Source organism: Pelodiscus sinensis, chromosome 32 (assembly GCF_052426305.1).
Source record: "Pelodiscus sinensis isolate ZL-2025 chromosome 32, ASM5242630v1, whole genome shotgun sequence".
Lineage (NCBI taxonomy): Eukaryota > Metazoa > Chordata > Testudines > Trionychidae > Pelodiscus > Pelodiscus sinensis.
The window spans coordinates 10,827,265-10,846,277 of record NC_143083.1 but is presented as its reverse complement, the minus strand read 5'-3'; the positions used below and the strand labels follow the sequence as shown (position 1 = coordinate 10,846,277).

At 49.4% G+C, this 19,013-nt stretch overlaps 1 protein-coding gene and 1 long non-coding RNA gene across 6 annotated transcripts in view; one reads left to right on the top strand and one right to left on the bottom strand.

The window, feature by feature from the left end:
- The first annotated feature begins 455 nt into the window (after positions 1 to 455).
- Positions 456 to 12,272, top strand: LOC142819023 (uncharacterized). Its single transcript, XR_012896704.2, has 2 exons — positions 456 to 931; positions 10,127 to 12,272. It is a non-coding gene; the product is annotated as an uncharacterized LOC142819023 (long non-coding RNA).
- Positions 11,737 to 19,013, bottom strand: part of INSR (insulin receptor) — a 133,896-nt gene continuing 126,619 nt past the window's right edge. For all 5 annotated transcript variants that reach the window (XM_075902958.2, XM_075902957.2, XM_075902955.2 and 2 more), the window contains one exon: positions 11,737 to 18,689. In XM_075902958.2, coding sequence (XP_075759073.1) covers positions 18,335 to 18,689 — 355 coding nt within the window. In that variant the 3' untranslated portion in view covers positions 11,737 to 18,334. The remainder of the gene's footprint in view (positions 18,690 to 19,013) is intronic.

Genomic DNA, 19,013 nt, shown 5'->3' with positions numbered 1-19,013 from the left:
TGGCCCAGAGCTCCTGATCCCGCCAGCTCCCCCAGGCAAAGAGGAGGCCTCAAAAGTGCAGCCACAGCCCTCGAGCTCTCCCCCATCACCTCAGAAATCCCCCCTCCTAGGGCCCTCGGGCCAGCCCTCACAGCAAGGCGGCAGGGGAGGGAAGAAGCAGGGAATTACAACCCCCCCCCCCCCCCCGGCTCCCACAGATCTCGTCCGTTCTCCCACAGGCCATTACAGCAAACAAGTGCCCCAGGGCTGGGAGCGAGGGGCAGAGCCTGTACGTTGGGTCTTACCTGAGGTGTGGGAAGCCTCTCCCCAGCTCACCGCAACAGCCGCCTCATCGGCCTATTCCTCCGGCATCTCTGCCCGGACTCAGGGCAACACGCGGAACCACATCTCAAGATGTCTTGCCACTTCCCCTTTCTCAAATCACAAACAAACCCGCCCCCCTTCTCCGCCCCGGCCCTGCGATTTGCCTGGCCCGAGGGAGCTCAGTGGCGTACTGACACCCACAGCGACCCTGCGAGGTGACACAGGCAAAGGAGGCCCGGAAGGGCGCTGCTCACGCCCCTTCTCACGTCGTCAGCCAACGTGTGGCTGGCAATTACCAACGGCTTCCCGTTCTGCTCAAAGAGAAACCACTGCCCCCCTGGCCTGCGCACCAGCCCCCAGCACTCCTGGGGAGCCAAACTGGAAGTAAGCGACGCAAATTGAGCTGTCACATGAAAGTCACATGTGGGTCCTGCAGCTTCGCAGGCCTTGGATGGAAGTTTCCATCCCTGCTGTACCCAGCTTAACATCGCCTGGGACCCTGCGAGCCCGAACAGCAGCTTGGCTTTATCAGCTCTAAGCCATGCCTTGAACTGGGAAACTACTGAGCAGTCCACAAGTTTGACCTCGGTCCCAGCTCGTAAGAGTGATAAGAATGGCGTGGAGCCAGGTACGTGCATACCCGGTAAACAACTGGGCTGTGTCTAGACCGGCACGTTTTTCTGCAAAAGCAGCTGCTTTTGCGGAAAAACTTGCCAGCTGTCTATACTGGCCGCTTGAATTTCCGCAAGAACATTGACTTCCTACGGTCTGAGATCAGTGCTTCTTGCGGAAAAACTGTGCTGCTCCCGTTCGGGCAAAAGTCCTTTGGGGCAAAGCTTTTGGGGCGGGGCGGAGGAAATTTCGTGCACTTCCCCCGCCCCCAGCCCTAATTGGCCCGGGGGTGGGGGAGCATCCAAAGCTTCTTCCCGCCCTGCCAGGGGCATGGGTGCTTAGTGGGAAGCGGGGGGGCAAAGGGCTCCCCCACCTCCACACCAATCATGGTCTGGGGGTGGGGAAGCCTGGAAGCATCCCGGTCCTGCCCCTTCCATTTTAGGCCCCCCCCCTTCCAGAGCAGCCTCAGGGCCACTTCAAATATTTTTGAAAAAATTATTGCCCACCCCTGAGCTAGACAGGCAATCCCACAGATCTGCTCGGTCAGGAGATTTATGGATGTTTAATGGCGCCCAACCTGCGGGCGGAGCAGCCACCTCTCCAGGCCCATCCTGTTCCAAAGGGCGAATCTTCTCAGGAGAGCCCTGCTTACCAAGCCAGGAACGTAGCCTCTCCAGTTTGCTCGTCTCAGCGCTGCGCAGCCTCGCGAGGTACCTCCAAGACTCACCTTTGGAAAGGACTCCAATGCCGGCTGCTCCGTCCAGCGGCTCTTCAGACGAGCCCGCTCAAAAGTCCCTAGGTCCTGGAGGACGCAGCCAAGCTCAGCTCTTTTTCAAGCAACCCCCTTTCCCTACAATGCTGCCAAGGGGTCTGTCGACCCTGCCGGGAGCAGCGCTGGGGGCAGACAGAAGGCCAAAGTTGTCACTAGCATGATCTCAACTTGCTGGGAACAGCTAGGACGCCAGGGGCAATGGGTAGGGTGCCAGCGCCTCTCGTCGCCGTGTGGAATTCCTCAGGAAAAGGCCAGCATGGGGCCTGCAGTATCTAGACCTGCAGGCCCCCGTGGAGTCTCTCCTGCATTCATCCCGTGATTTGAAGACCTCGTGCAGGAGGCTCTGTAGTGCTAGATCCACAATCATACGAGCCTAGGGCTGGAAGAGACCTCAGGAGTCATCGAGTCCAACCCCCTGCTCAAAGCAGGATCAAACCTCAACTCAATCATCCCAGCCAGGGCTTTGTCAAGCCAGGACTTACAAACCTCTAGGGATGGAGATTCCACCCCCTCCCTAGGGAATCCACCCCAGACCTCCCCCACAATGCCCCAGAACAGAGACAGACTCTGGCTGGATTCCAAGAAGAAAGGGGATTTCACTGGGACTGAACTATCTGTACCTACCGCCTCCCTGAATTCCCATTAATGAGAGACTGGCCTGAACCAAACCCTGGGATCCAAACCTTCCTGAGCTTGGAAAAAATCCCCAGGCCAGATGGAAGCCTCAAACCTGACTTCTGGGCCACACTGAGACCCCTGAACCCCATGGCTGAACCTGGGAGATACACCCTGGAGGAGGAGACCTGCCCTATTTTACAAGTCTGGCCGGATCACTTGAAGGGCCACTCAGAAGAGTTTGAAATGTGGCTGCATGATTTAAGCACTTGCACGTGAGTTTTGGGTCAGGGACCTTTTAGCTGGAGCCGCATCCCAGCCTCGCAGCCAGCAGGAAGGGCACGAAGGGGCTTCTCCCGGCAGCGTTGGAGGCACTAGATGGCATCCGTACAGCACGTGTCCTTTTCAGCCCTTGGCTTTCCCGCCACAAGCATCCCTGGCTGGGGGAAGAAAAGGCCAGTTAAATGAAACAAGCTGCCCCCGTTTCACACAGTCCAAAGCGACCATCAACCTGCGGAGGTAGGAGCCGGAGCTCTGTGAGTTCTCAAGAACTGCAAGGGCAGAGATTGCAATTTGGGGACGGGGGACGGCTCAGAGCAGCGGCCGCTGCCGCAGCACTGAGGACGTAGCACAGAATGCAGAAGTGGGCTGCCTTCCGGGGAGCGAAGCGCTGCCGCCGGGTGATGCAATGACAGGCCGTGACGCAGGTTCTCAGTTCCAATGACGGAACCCGGGCAAGGCAGGAGTTGGCAGCGAGGGGGTTGGGAAGCCATGATGAACACAGCCAGAGGCTCTGCCTTGGCCAGGCAGGACTGGAGGGCACCGGCCATGGTGAGTCCCGAAAGGCCAGGTCTCCCGTGGGGTCCCCCGCGAGACAGATAGGGTGGTGCTCTGCTGCAGAACACAGGGACCAAGAGGATGCACAGCATTATGCTTGGAGCATTTAGCACCACAACCTGCCATCAGCAAGCCCACGTATAGTGTGTTGATGCAGCTGGCAAGAGGCCTGGCCAGAGCAGGAAGGGCTGACCGTGATCCCAGGGGAGGGAAGTCCCAAGGGGACTTCTGTAAGCAGCAGATGTTGCCACTACCAGGCACAGCAGCCCCCAGCCTTGATCAGAACAGCTGGAGCCGGGATACAGATGCTTCCAACATGGGTCCCTCTGTGGGACACCAATGCATTTTCCCACCTGCCTGGGAACAGCCCCTAGAGTCAAACAGGTATTAAACAGCAGCCAACAGAAGCACCCCATCCTGCCCCCCAGGATTAGAGCAGAGGCGCGCAAGAAAATGAAAGAGCAGCCTCCAAATGAAAAGTGCCGCACTCTGCCATGAGCACAGCAACCCTTCAGTCCTGGGCTCATCGGTTCCCAAGATCGGCTGCACAACAGGAGCGAGTCCCATCTTGGCAAGCTAGCAGGTGAAGAGGCAGCTGGTCCAGCCAGCAGTTTTAGCTGGGAGCTGATCTCCTTCCAGTCCATTGTGCAATCGCAAGCTGGTGGCGGAGCTAGAACAGCTGGGAACGGGCTGGTCAGCTGCTGCCTGACACACGCATCTATTCTGAAATGAGTTCACCGTTAGGCCTCCTGCCTGCCTTGCAAGGCCTGGTCTATGCGGGTCTGCCCCTGAGGTGCTACCTTGGCTTATGATACAAGAGTTAGAGGACAGTCAATGGAAGATAAAATAACTGATGTAAAGAAACAAAGTATGACCTTTATATTATGCACAATTAATCTCTGGAACTCATTGCCACAGGACCTTGCTGAATTCAAGAGCTTAGCAGGATTCAGAAATTAAAAAAAGAGCCTTCTTTTGGGGCAATGAGAACACCCACAGCTACACAATAGGACAGAATCTTGTAAGGACAAACAGTCCTGGTTTGGGGGCAGAAGCAAACCTTGAACAGGCTTTCAGGAGACACTTCCTCCTGGCAGGTTGCTCTCATTTTCTATTACTGAATTCTAGTATCTTCTGCAGAAAAGTCTTGCGTGAGTCAGGAGGACACAGCCATAGCATTCCCTGGGCTTTGGTTTAGTTTCTACCTTGTTTCTGCTGCTCCCTCTGGTCACCTTATTTCCTTCCTTTTTCAGGATTCGCATTTCATTGAAGTTTTGTTTACTTGCTAACTGTATAAATAGCCAACTCCCATTCCAGAGCCAGCTGTGCTCAGGGGGCAGGCAGGAGAGATGCAGAGCACCAGAGGCAAGGAGGCAAAATCAAAATTAACCTCTGGAACTCATTGCCACAGGACCTTGCTGAATTCAAGAGCTTAGCAGGATTCAGAAATAAAAAACAAGCCCTCTTTTGGGGCAATGAGAACACCCACAGCTACACAATAGGACAGAATCTTGTAAGGACAAACAGTCCTGGCTGGGGGCAGAAGCAAACCTTGAACAGGCTTTCAGGAGACAGCTTGTGGAACTCATTGCCACAAGATGTCATTATGGCTAAGAAGGGGAAGTTACTCACCTGGTGTAGTAACAATAGTTCTTCGAGATGTGTCCCCGTGGGTGCTCCACTCTAGGTGTCGGGCTCGTCCCGGCGCTGCTGATTGGAGGCTTTTCGTAGCTGTAGTCGGCCGGACCGCGCATGCGTGGCAGGCTTCGCGCGGTTTCCTCAGTCACGCGGTCCGGCCTCTCCGCCAGTTCCTGTCATCGTCCGGAATCTGTAATGAGACAAAGAGACAGACCCAGAGTGGGGAGGAGGGCGGGACGTGGAGCACCCACGGGGACACATCTCGAAGAATGATCATTACTACACCAGAAGAGTAACTTCCCCTTCTTCTTCGAGTGGTCCCCGTGGGTGCTCCACTCTAGGTGACTACAAAGCAGTAGTCAAGATGCGCACCGGGTCAATGATTATTCGTAGAGGCTAGAACCGTAGCGGTATCGATGCCAACGGTTCAAAGGGAGGATGCATGATCGTGCGCAGGACCAGATCGAGGCTCCAGGCTGGTGGAGGGGGTCTGTGAGGTGGGTGTAGGTTCATCAGACCTTTTAAAAATCTCTTTGTAATTTGATGGGAAAAAATCGAGGAACCTTGCAGAGGCTCGTGGAAAGCACTGATCGCTGCTAAGTGGACTTTCAGGGTAGACATGGAGAGACCGGAATCGTGAAGGTGAAGGACATAGTCCAGGATGTGCTGCAGAGAAGACACAAGAGGTTGCACGTTTCAAGTTCGGCACCAAGGAACAAATCTACGCCACTTTGCCAGGTTTTCTGAGTAGAAGCTTTCCTGCTGCTCATGAGAATAGTCATAACTCGCTGTGAACAAAGGTGTTTGTCATGTTTGAGCCAGTTATCAGCCACGCTGCGAGGTGAAGTGACTTGAGTCTGGGATGCAGGAGAGCTCCATCCTGCTGAGATAACAGGTCTGGGTGAAGAGGGAGTGGCCATGGTGGGCATATCGACATCCTGTACAAGAGCGGGTACCATGGCTGCCTTGGCCATGCCGGAGCTATCAGAATGACTGTCGCCTGCTTCAGCATTATTTTCTCCAGAGTCCTCGTGACTAGGACTGTCGGGGGAAATGTGTACAGGAGCGATCTGCGCCAAGTGGTCAGGAGAGCGTCGCCCAGAGATCTGCTTCCCATGCCCGCTCTGGAGCAGAACTGGGGACATTTGGCATTGTGCGCTGTGGCAAAGAGGTCTACCTTCGGCATGCCCCACCTGCGGAAGATGCAATGCAGGACGTCTGATCTTATCTCCCATTCGTGATCTACCGGGAATCGTCTGCTCAACGAGTCCGCAATGACATTGCTGATGCCAGGTAAGTATGACACTGTGATGGTTATGCCGTTCCTTATGCACCAGTTCCACAACCGTATCGCTTCTGCGCAGAGGGAACGAGATCTGGCGCCCCCCTGCTGCTTCACATAGTACATTGCCGCCACATTGTCTGTGAATACCCTGATGGTGGCGTGCCATATGCGTGGGAGAAAATGCTTGCATGCTAGGAAGATGGCACGCAACTCCAAGAGATTGATGTGATAGGTCTGTTCTGTGGAGGACCATTTGCCGTGAATGCGCTCGCTGTCCATATGTGCCCCCCAGCCTATGAGGGATGCATCTGTTGTTATAAGCACGGAGGGTTGAGGACGACGGAATGGGACTCCGGAAAGGAGATTCTCTGAGCGTTTCCACCAACGTAGGGAATCGCGGACATGAGGTGGCACAACGACCGTCTTGTGAATGTTGTGCTTTTGTGGGACGTATACTCTTTGCAACCAATGTTGAAGATTTCTGAAGTGAAGTCTTGCATGTGGGACCACGAACATGGTAGATGCCATGTGGCCTAGAAGACAAAGGCACATATGGACGGATACAGTTGGGGCGATGTCGAGGACCTTCAGTAGGTCTTGTATCGCTTGAAACCTGTCTAGGGGCAAGTATGTCCTTGTCGTGATAGAATCTAGTATTGCCTCTATAAACTTTATATTCTGTGTTGGAGCAATGGTTGACTTCTGTTCGTTTATTATCAGACCGAGAGAATCGAACGTGCTTCTGGTTAACGCGACCATTTGCATGGTTTCCTGATGCGTTGGTGCCCTTATAAGACAGTCGTGCAGATACGGAAAAATGAGAACATGCTGGCGACGGAGGTATGCCGTGACGACCGCTAGAGTCTTTGAAAAAACTCTGGGGGCCGACGCCAGGCCAAAGGGGAGGACCCTGTACTGGAAATGGTCGTTGCTTATCACGAAGCGTAAGAAGCGTCTGTGCTCCGGATGGACCGTAATGTGAAAATACGTGTCCTGTAAGTTGAGGGCCGCAAACCAGTCGTTGTGATCTAGAGATGGAATTACTGTGGTTAGAGTTACCATCTTGAAATGTCTTTTCTGCAGGTAACCATTGAGCTGACGCAGATCGAGAATCGGTCTCCACCCTCCTGTTTTCTTTTGGGTCAGGAAATAACGGGAATAAACACCTTTACCCCTGAACTCTTCCGGGACCATTTCTATGGCTCCGATAGCTAGCAGGTGCGTAGCCTCCTGCCATAAGAGAGTTTCGTGAGAAGGGTCCCTGAAAAGGGATGGGGTTGGTGGATGGGTAGGGGGTATAGAAGTAAAGGGGATGGTGAAACCTGATCTTATTATTTCCAACACCCATTTGTCGGTGGTCACTTCGGCCTAACGATGGTAAAAAGGCCGAAGGCGATGATGGAAGATGGGTATGGCATCGGCAGTGGTGGTAACTACAACTGGTGTAATCGCGCCCCCGACGGGAGAGTCAAACTTGTTGTTTTGCGTGCAGCGCATTGGTCGCCCTAGATGGTTGAGGACGTCTACGCTGAGGTCTTTGTTTGGACCGAGTATGATCAAAAGGACAAGGTTGTTGTCTTTGAAACTGAAAATCATATCGCCTTTGATACGGGAAGTACCTTCGGCGACGGAATGGTGGTACGTACATGCCAAGAGTACAAAGAGTTGTACGCGAGTCTTTGCCAGTGTGCAACACCTCATCTGTTTTGTCTGCAAATAGTTTCAATTTGTCGAACGGCAAGTCTTCGACTTTTGCCTGCAAATCTCTAGGGGCCCCAGCGGCAGCCAGCCATGACGCTCTGCGCATGGATATCACGATGGCTATAGACCTTGCGGCAGTGTCTGCAACATCCATGGCTATCTGAAGACTAGCCCTAGAACAAGCATACCCCTCCTGTACAACGGCTCGGAGTATAGCCTTATCCTCCTCGGAGGCGTTTTGGGCAAGCTCTGCCAACTTGGCAATATTATCGAACCCATGGTTGGACAGAAGTGCCGCGTAGTTGGCGATGCGAAGAAGGAGGGTAGAGGAAGAGTAAACTTTCCGCCCAAAAATGTCCAGTTTCTTGACGTCTTTTTCCGCTGCTGTATTTTTTACTTGCGGATTTTTGGCACGATTAAGGGCTGCATCCACTACCAAGGAATTCGGCTGGTAAAAAGAAATTCCAAACCCTTGGATGGAACGAAATATCTCTTTCCCGCCCGTTTCGACGTAGGTGGGACAGAAGCCGGGGTGTGCCAGATCTCCGAGGCTGGTTCGAGAATGGCCTCGTCAATGGGAAGTGCTGCTCTTGACTGCTGCCTGAGGTGCAAATTTTTCAGCAATCTATACTGTTTGGCCTGTACGTCCGTCATCTGAACATTTTGTGTCTGCGCCACCTGTTTGAAAAGGTCCTGGAATTCTCGACTGTCATCCGGGGGTGAAGCGTCTCCTTGAAATACTGCCTCGTCCGGTGAAGATGAGGAAATGTCGGCTGGAGATATTGTGCGCGGAGGAATATCCTAGTCCGAAATTTGACCCTCCTCTGGTTCAGACAACTGAGAAGGAGGAGGAATGGAGGCAGTCGCCAGAGTCTTGGGCGACGGGGCTGCCTGTTGTAATGAGCCCACTGGGGACTGGTGTCTATGCAGCGAAGCATGACAACGGCATGAGTGAGGAGGAGAACGAGATCTTATGTAATGATGAGAGGAATGATCTCCACCTCCATGTCGATAGGAACCGTCGGGGGATGGTCTTCTGGATGAGTAAGCACTGCTGTATCTACTACCATAAGATCTCGAGGGTGAACAAGTTGGTGAACGAGATCTAGAAGCATGCATCCCAAAATGTGGTATGGGGTGTCTGTAAACGTAGGTGTAGTGGTGCCTCGAATGGCGGTGCGGAGAACGCGGGCTGTGATGATAACGAGGCTCCCTGGGAGAATGGTATCTAGGAGGGGAGGGAGACGGTGCTGGCGAAAAGATGGGCGAAGGAAAAGGGGACACCCTTCTCGGAGCCGACTTCCTTTGAGCCTTCGTAGGTACAGCCGAAGGCATGGCTGGAGGCTCATCAATAGAGGAATGCCTGGAGGTTTGAATACCCCATCATCTAGTACTAATATCGGTGATTGCCGCACCGGTGAAGCCAGGGTTCATAATGGTGCCTCAGGCAGGACCAAGCTGCAGTGGTCCGCTGGTGCCGGTTTCATAATAATTCGCGGTGCCACTTCCGGTACCGCAGATTGACTGCAACTCGGCACTGCCTTCGGTGCTGTGGGCTATTGGTGCCCCGGTGCCGCCTGCTCCGTCAGTGCCGCCGACTGAAGCGGTGCCGGCTGCGGTGCCGTGCCGTGTCTCCCGTGCTGGTGCAAGGTTGGTGCTGAAGCTTTTGAGTCAGGCACTTTCATAGGCAGCCGCCCGTGAGCCAACGGTGCCAATATCTTCCCTGTAGCCTTAACAGCAGTTGACTGCGCCGGTACCGAGGAGGAGCACACCACCAGCTTATGCTTCTCCGGTTTTTGTTTCGCGGGTTGAGCACCCGTTCCGGAGGTACCGGGTCGGTCACCCTCAGTGCGTTTAGATAGAGGGGCCGCGGCCAGGGATCGCGCCGGGGAGACTTTCTTTCCCTTCTTCTGAGCTGACCCCCGTCAACGGCGAAGACCTCCTCTTGCGCTCCATAGGAGGATCTCTTTGAGGAGTTTCTGAAGGCTGTAGAGCCTTATCGAACAGGATGAGCTTCAGCCTCATGTCCGTCTTTACGTGCTCTAGCCGTTAGCTTGGAACAGTGAGCACATTTGCTCGGCACATGGGACTCCCCCAAGCAACGTATGCATGCGTCGTGGCCGTCGGATGCTGCCATGGGGTCTTTACATAAAGAACATTTCTGAAACCCCAGTGAATCGGGCATTTTGAAGTAACTGGTTCCAACAGCAAAACGAACTAATAACAAAACACTAACTAACTACGTCCAACTTGGACTATATAAATATAAATATTATAACAATTTTTTTTTAAACAACAAGCACTAACTAACGAACGAAGTAAAAGGTGAGGAAACTAATGAATTTCTTTTAACTTTTCTACAGAAAGAAGGGAATTCTGAGGAGAGACTCTGATCTCCGTCAGCAGCCTAGGACGGTTGAAAGGAACTGGGAGAGGGGCCGGACCGTGTGACTGAGGAAACCGCGTGAAGCCTGCCGCACATGTGCGGTCCGGCCGACTACAGCTACGAAAAGCCTCCGATCAGCAGCGCCGGGACGAGCCCGACACCTAGAGTGGAGCACCCACGGGGACCACTCGAAGAAGAACTGAGCTAGATTAAAAGAATGAGGGCACTTGGTGGTAAAGATTACATCTACACTGTGATTAGACTCCTGGCAAGGCCATTGTTGGCCCAGGCCTTCTAATTAGGGCTTCAGAGACTCTGACTATGATGCTAAAATTGCCGTGTAGATGTTCGGGCTGAGGCTGGAGCCTGGACAGCATCAAAGTCTGATGTCCAGCCTCAGCCCAAACACCTACATGGCAATTTTTAGCCCTCACAATCTGAGTCAATTGACCCAGGCTCGGAGGCTCAGTGTGACGCAGGGTTTTATTGCAGTTTAGACGTACCTAAAGCTAAAACCACAAGCTCCGGGCTTCAAGCCAATGTCTATTAGGGGCTAGGACAAGCCCTTCAGGGAGAGCCCACTATGGAGTTCTTGTGTCTTCCTTGGAAGCAGCTGGTGCCAGCCAGGGTGGAAGACAGAAAACCAAGCAGATGGGCTCTGGGTCTGACCCAGTCTTGCAATTCCCACCTTCTCAGCCCCAGTGCTCCCAGCATCAGGGACATTTCGTAGCTGAAAGGAGTGTTTGTGGGGAGTGGGGTTGACTTGTCCTGCAGACTCAGAGGGGAGGGAACAAGAAACCTCTGACCAGGGAGATGAAAAGGAGAATCTGCCACAGATAAGGAAACTGACTGGGACCAGCCCTCTTCCTTCCCTGGCTCTCCCCAACGGCAGGGTTCTGGCACCAGGGCTCTGCTTTCGCAAGGGCAGAGGTGGAGCCAGGAAGGCAAACAGCCATCTCCTGGACTCCCACCAAACAGCAGACTTACACACCTGCCAAAAGGGGGTGCCTAGCTCCTGGTGTCTTGTGGCACGTGATTGGTTATGGGGTGGGAGAGCTGCCCCTTCCCTTCCTCCCTCAGTCCGCTGTAGCTTTTACACAGGACACCGGACTAGATGGGTCACCAGCACATTCGATCAACTCTGCAGCTAGGCATGGAGACTCCTGGAACAGTCTTATTTAACCTGCCTATGTGGGACAAGTTCTCTCTAAAAGGGAACTGGGGGGGGGGGGGGGCGGAGGGAGAGAACCCAACCAAACCAAAAACGAATTTCCCCCTTGCTAGAAGCGAAAGGTGGCTCTAGACATCTCTGGGCAGAAAGCATTCCTTCTTGCAAATGTATCTAGCAGCTTCACGCTGGCTCGGCACTCCTCTGCCCTAAGGACAGAACCCAGAACAGATCACACAAGCAATTATGCAGAGGAGTTAAAACACACCTCACACCACAAGTCTATAAATTGGCAGGTTTGGGTTTTCTTCTTAACATTCATGTTGCCACTGAAAGTATCGCTTATTTCAAGAGAGGAATCTAATGCCTTTACTGTGATAAAGCAGCATTCAGTGCTGGACAGAGAGAAGAGACAAGAGTTATTCTTGGATAATTTATTCAGAATTTTAATATAAACAGTTAATTGTTCAATATTTTACACACAGCAAGATTTTTAATATTCAAACTTTTTTTATACTTGTCGCTGCTTGGCTCTTATATGAAAACATTGAAAAAATAAATCAAGGTTTTTTTTAAATTTTGTCTTTTTAAAACCATGGCACGTTTTGATCCTTTATTTCAAAAAAGAGGTATCTGCAAGACTACCAGCATTCTGGGACCTTCTGTGTGCAGAAGGGAAGGCAGGAGCAGCAAGATTAAACACAGAAAATATAAAGACTTCACCGAACTTCACCTAATACGTAACTGAACTCACCTTCAGTTTATTTAAGGTACAAGCAGAACAACATTGGTTTTTGGCTGAGTTTGATGACACATCTGCATAGTTCCTCAAACACAAACTGTTTGATACTTGAACAAGTGGACTCTGCACCCCACATACGGCTAAACATTTTTAAGTTGGCTTTTAAAATTTTAATTCAACCTTCCAAAGTAAAAAGTGGCCTCTCTAAAAAAACCATCATTTTCGGGGGGAGAAGGGCTTATATATTCAGTAGTGAGCATTGAAGGATTACTGGGTGCTGCTGTGTGAATTTAAATTACGGAAGAGTGCTTTGGTAACAATATTTCCCAGTTCAACTTATATTTTTATGTTCATTGGATTACAAAGACTATCAAGTAGTTTGCAATACAAAGCCAGACCTAAACTGGGAATATACTTTGCAGAGTGTTAACCTTGGACCTGATTCAGCAGGCAGCTCAAGAGCATGCCTAAGTGTAAGTCATTGAAAGGAATTTGAAAAAGTTAGGCATGGCCTTAAGTCTGGCCCAAAGCATCTGTCCGTCACTCATGATTTTCTGGAATGAGTGAAATGAAACATTTACTAGGATTTTGGACAGTTTAGGGATTTAAGAACAAAAATGACTTTCAGGAACGTTCTTTCTTGCTGACTGCAACTACTTTGGCAAAAAAAGAGTAACACTGTAAAAATTAATACTAACTTTATTATATAATATAAAAATCACCACTTCTCCACCTGTACTCTTATAGCTTGCTTTGTGGTGCAGTAACGTGTGCTGAACTGCAAGAATAAGTGCTTCTGGAAAGACACGGGTGGTGTGTTATTTTCAGAAAGGACATATTTTATGGCAGCATGTATTTGATAAAAACAGAAGTTTTAAAAATGCCTTCAATTATTCAAATTCCTTCAAAGGATGAATTTACGGTTGGCCTCATTCTTATGCTATTCATAACAAGGCAAGCCAAAATAGAACAGGGTGAGGCATGTTAATGCTCTTACATCAGCATTTGTGTACAGTATGCAAGCAGAGTTAACATCGAGCCAAGCAGAAGATAAATTAAAATTGGCCTTTTTATTAAGTTCATAGAAACAACTAATCTTATCTCAGACTTGTATGTATTTCTGAAGTTACTATTCCTCAATTTCAATTCATTCAACAGCTCCTTTCCCTGGCCACTACTCATCGGAAACTGATCGGTGGCACCTACTGTGCTGTCAAAGGCAATTAGTTCATGACGCAAAACATGCACACCTAGTCTCCACGTAAAAGAGAAGTTCCAAGAGAAGTTTCGTCTGGTGGCTTTTGAGGCAGGCAAGTAGAGCCTTGGAACCCATCTCACATCATTTGATGGGACTCCCAGCATGTACCTCTTCAGCAAACATTTATGGCACAAAATATTTTGGTTTGAATTCTAACTTGTAAAACAAGTGTTCAGTTCCAGTCGGATCTGGAGGCACCAGCTCGGTGGTGAAGGCTTAGAGCTCAAGGCCCCTTCTTCGTAGCACAGTGACATGCAAGAGGGAATTTGCTCTCCTTTCCCCTTCCCCCAAAAAATGAGGCTCAAAGATAATTGGCACGGTATTTCCCTCACTCCTGTCCTCCTCCTTCCAGATGTTGCCACCATATGCTAGGTAAATAACATGAGGAAAAACTTTGGGATTTCCCCAAGCGAAACCATCATCATATGCAACATACTAAAAATGAAGCAAAAGAGTCCCATTATGACAATACAAATTTGACAGGAAACCGATATACCACCCATAATCCACAGTACCCTTTAGCAACCTAACAGCAGCCTGTTTCATCCAATGTAGTTGTGCTGCTACTCAGGTAAGAAAGATCTCAAAGTTGCAGCTTGGTCTATTTCAGGTCACGTGTCTAACCTAATCACTGCTGGCACCGTTAGTCAATGATAATTAGCTCTTCCATTGTACAACAATAGAATATTTACAAGCAGCCACAACAGACATTTTTTAACCTAGCCAATAGGTTTTTGCAGTGCAAGGTGCTGTACTGCAAGTGAAGTACCACCCGCTTTGCAAGAGGCATTCAGAAAGTGGCAACTGAATTGAACGTGCAAATTCTTCCAAGACGCCTGTCTGTTCTCACGCTTTAACAGCACGACAGCAGTGCAGCACACAGAGACTCACGGCTTTTCTAGCTTTTGAAGTAGTGTTACAAGGCGGGGTTGGACACCCTTTTCAGGGGCGGGGGGGGGGGGGGGAGCCAGGAAGCAGGGATGGGACAACTTCCTACTTGCATCACAAGGCAGCAGGATCAGTTTTCGGGGGAATGTTTGGAAGGGTATGCATCCAGGCCTATGCTGTGGTTGCCAGTACCAATGATAGCCAGTGAATCGTGCTTTGGGCAACGAGAAATAGGGCTTCTCAGTTAATGTGCTGTAGCTGCTCATCCTTAGCCATTCCACTTTAGGTCCTGGGCTATTGTTCTCCTCCTCGCCACTCACCAAAAGGCAGGATTTCTCCTGCATCATGAGCCTGTGCTTCTGTTACAGTCATGGCACTTTCAGCTCCCATACGCGTCTGTTAAGTTCACAAGAGCTGCAGCTCCCCACGGATAAGAACAAGCCAGTTATTACGAACACCTTTCTGCCAAGGAGTGAGTAGGAATAGCTAAACACCAGACACTTTTGTTTACCAAGCACAGATCTCGCCAATTCTATTCGTGCACGGGTCCTGCTGGTGTTATAAATGTAGTTCCCAGCAAGGCCCTCCAGGCATCTTCCGAGCCTCAACGCGGTAAAGGATCAAGAGAATTTTAACAGTGTGGACCACAATGTCAACTGTGGGCTAAAAATGAAGACTTTCCAAAGCAAACTTTGAGCTTGAGCAGAGCCTTTTCAATTGTGCTTCTCACCTCTACAGAAATGCATCAGCTCTAAAAGCTAATTGCTGAAACAGCTGATGCTTTTTAAAAAGGAACAGGATTTCAAACACTCTCTCTGCCCCCAATACACATGCAGAGCAAGAGAGATGACTGAAGTCATCCATGCGAGGATGGAACATGTATTTATGCCATGTGAAGAGACTGCCTGGACCACAAAACACAGAACGTATTCCCTGCCTTCTTCAAGGAGCTGGATACTGCAAGTCACGTGCATTCCACAGAGCCAACCAATATCGACGAAAGCCAGCCAAACCCAATCTGGGCTTCCAATGGTTGGGCACGTATATGGTCTTCTACAGTGCCAATAGCAGCTAGAGACAATCACTTCTATTCTGCAATGATCCTAAAGCAACAGTCTGGTGAGAAAGTTGTACTTCAGGGGACACAGCCTGCTAGCATTTACTCCAGATTCACACTAGTATAAACTGAGAACATGGATACAAGCCAAGCTGTCCTACTCAAACCAGACCTATTAACCACTGTTGATTATCTGGTCCACACTGGTCATATGCTATTCCAAACAAATGCCATTTATTCTATTTCAGGGCATTATATCAGGATGTCCAAATGCTTAAAATATTAAGCCTCGGAAATTGCTATTTTGTCCATATCAGGATATTTTCTTGATCACAGCAGAACTCAGAAGACTGCATCAGGCAAATATGGCCATTGCTTACTTGGAGCCACAAATACGGTCTTTGGTCGTTACTGCTTAAGTGAAGTGATAAATAATGACTTGCTGTTCTCCCATCCATCCGGTGACTGGTCCCTTGTATTGGAATCTGCTGATAACAATTTTCCCCAATTCACAATAGGTCCAGACCAGACTATTTCATCAAGTCTAGAGATGCACAATATTAAAAATCTACTTATGGGACACTGAGGTAGACTGTGCCAGAACAGGACAAAAAACCCCACCACACCCTCTTGCCTAGTTTTTAAAGATAAAAATGTACACATTTTGTATGTTTTAAGAAAGCAAATTGTATGTTTTTACAGTGATTTATTTTATATTAAAATAAATAAAAATTTCCCTAAAAAGGAAACCTCTCAATTAGAAAAGTGTGTGAATACTTCTTCCCTGCAGTGTGGCATAGAGCTGCTAAATAGCTACTAGTTTGTAAAGCACAAGAATGCAAGCTAGGCCTTTCCGACTGTAAGATCCTGGCCTCAGATTTATGCAAACACACTTTGCATCTCATTTTGTGAACCATCTTTTTGTACCTTCTCCTTTTGTCCTGACTGAGTCAGGCCCTACAAACACAAGAGGGCGCTGTTCCTTTCAGGAGGTGCAGCACATCCATAATCCTCTACCTAGCTGCTATGCTACCAGGCATCTGTGGTTTTGGGTTAGCAGGGAGGGATCAGTGATGTGCCCCCTATTAGCGCCAGCCCGTATTTTATTTTCAATGATTGGTCTTTCAATTGCAGGGAGGACGAAGCAGCTACACGTGCTCTGGAAAACAAGCGCACAGATGCCTGCCTAGTGCCATGTCCAGAGGAGCCAGGAATGCACCATTTATTCCCAACACAGGGAACTCATGGGGCCACTGTGTTAGTCATGGCTCCCTGAGCTGTCCACAAAGCAAGGCTGCTGATTTTCACCTTCTGTCTCCCTTCGAAACCTTCACCCGCATTACAATAGCCTGCAACATCCAGGAGGTTTGCTTCTTACATTCACTGCCCTCGGCTACAGCCCCTTGCCCTGACAGGACGTCCTTTCATCACTGTAAAAGACGTAGTTTCATGATGCTTGTCTAACACCCTAAGCCCAACAGCTTTGCCATTTATGCAAACAGCAGCAAAACAAAGCCCAGCCCCAAACCCACAAGTTAGCATCCTGAAGAGCTGGAGGCGTTAGCTAAGAACAAAACGGCCCCGTAACTATCCATGAGGCATGGTGCAGGTATCTCAGGAAAATGCCAAAGTCCCACTTGCTGTGCAAGGCTGAATGCCCTTGCAGGCTGCAGACAGGCACAGGTTAGCCCCCCACAGTCACGTTCAGCTTCAACTCCACTTAGGGAGCCCAGAAGCCTGGCACTTGGATTAGTCTCTGTTCTGTTAAGAGTTTTCGTTCTTTCACCTGGAGCCATTTTCTCCAAAGTCTGTGGAAAAGTGCACAAGGAAGGGAAAGAAAGTGAAGTTGCACGACAGGAGGCGAAACAATGCTTTGCCATCTCCCGCCAAACAACAAGTCCAAACATCTGTATCTTGGGGCTTTCACTGGAGCCAGCTGACTTGGATATAAATCATGAAACTGTACTTGAAAGCCTTGTCAAGTACAAACTTAACACGTGCTTTGTAGTTCCTAAGCGGGTAATCAGCTAAAACAAAGTTCATTCCGAAATCCATGTACCACTTTAAGACCAAACAAACTCTCCAATCTTCTCCCCCGAAAAGGATCAGAAACAGTCAATAATTTATATGGTAGTTAACATTTAAAACTAAAAATATTTTAAATATGTTACAACAAACAATATATATTCTCAATGCAATAAGGACAGAAAGCTTGATAGCAGGTCTAGGGGTTCCTGTTTTGTTTGGTCTTGAAAGTAGCCACAAATCTCAGATTTCTACTCCTTTGGCTCCTAGCATATTTTTTTATATGCTAATGAGAGAAAACTACTCCCAAGAGTCCTTAGTACAAAAATAATCTGTTTAGAGTTCAATCACTCCAGGAAACTGGGAAAGAGAGGAGTACACACTTCCAACAAGAGGGACGCTTCTGTGAGAACATACAAAACTTATGTACAAAAGAAGTGTATATTTTTGTATATACACCCCATGTATTTATACTGCGCACGTGTGCGCGCGCACACACACACACACACACACACACACACACACACACGGATTTAACTCATTAAAAAAGTATGAAAAGCAGCAGCTATTGGTCAATCTGAGGAAATGGCATGTCCAATTGATGGGTGTTAAAATCCTTCGGCTGTAGTGAAAAAACAATGTTTCTGAAGAGGATGCCATCAAGCTTGGAATTCTTCTGAGACCATTTACGAACTGCAGAAGTTTTGTTCTGCACTTTTATAATGTAGCTCAGACATCATCCATTTTCATTTCCTTTGCTGGCAAATGTGGATTTTCTTCTTTCAACCTAACTTATTAGGTCAGTTCCTGTTTTGAACCATGGCTACAGAAGGGACAGCCACCATGGAAACCTCTTCCATTTATGTTCACAGATAAGTCCATTGACAACCACTCAACTTATCAAAAAGTCTCTTAATCATAGAATGATTAAAAATCTGAACAGAAAGTTCGTAGTTGTATGTCATACGCTGTGGCAGCAATAACAAGAGTCCTGAGATTCATGGAGGAGAAAAGCAAAGACACAACCTTTGGGCCAAACAGTAGGTGTTAGGAAGGGCTTGACCTGGGCATGGACAGAATCCGCCCATTTTTCTTGCCACCGTTCATGTGAGTGTAAGGTATATGCTCTTCATAGTTCCCCTTGAGGCCCATGGAGGGCCCATTGTCCCGCCCCAGAGCTTTGTCCCTCTGTGAATAGGAGGAAGGGTCAAGGGGAATGCTCTCCATGTTCTCAAAGTCCATCTCAAACTCCTCTGTCTCGGGAGGTTTGTTTTCTTCACTGTAAAAGAACGAGACCTCCCGGAAGCTGGGGTGCAAGTCCTCCTTCAGCATCTCAATGATCTCAATGAACGTCGGGCGCATTTTGGGGTTGTACTGCCAGCACATCTGCATCAGGCTATGCCTAAAAGGGGACAAAGAGGAGAGTCAGTATCAGGGAGTCACTTTCACAGGCACAGACGTGAGGCAGAGACTGGTGTAATCTAATATCCAGACCAAGACTGGAGCAAACTCCCTGCAATGGCTGTCAACTCCCAGATTCCCTGGTCAATCATTTCAACTTACAGTTTATGTTTCCTTCTCATCCTCTCCAGTTTCAATTCCTGGTTTCCACATTTCCTTCTACAGCATCATGCTCTTCTTCCATCCCTCTCAAGCCCCTCGACTCCCTCAGACTCACCAGAAACACAGGAGTGCAAAGAACCTCCCGGCTGTATGGCCCATTCTG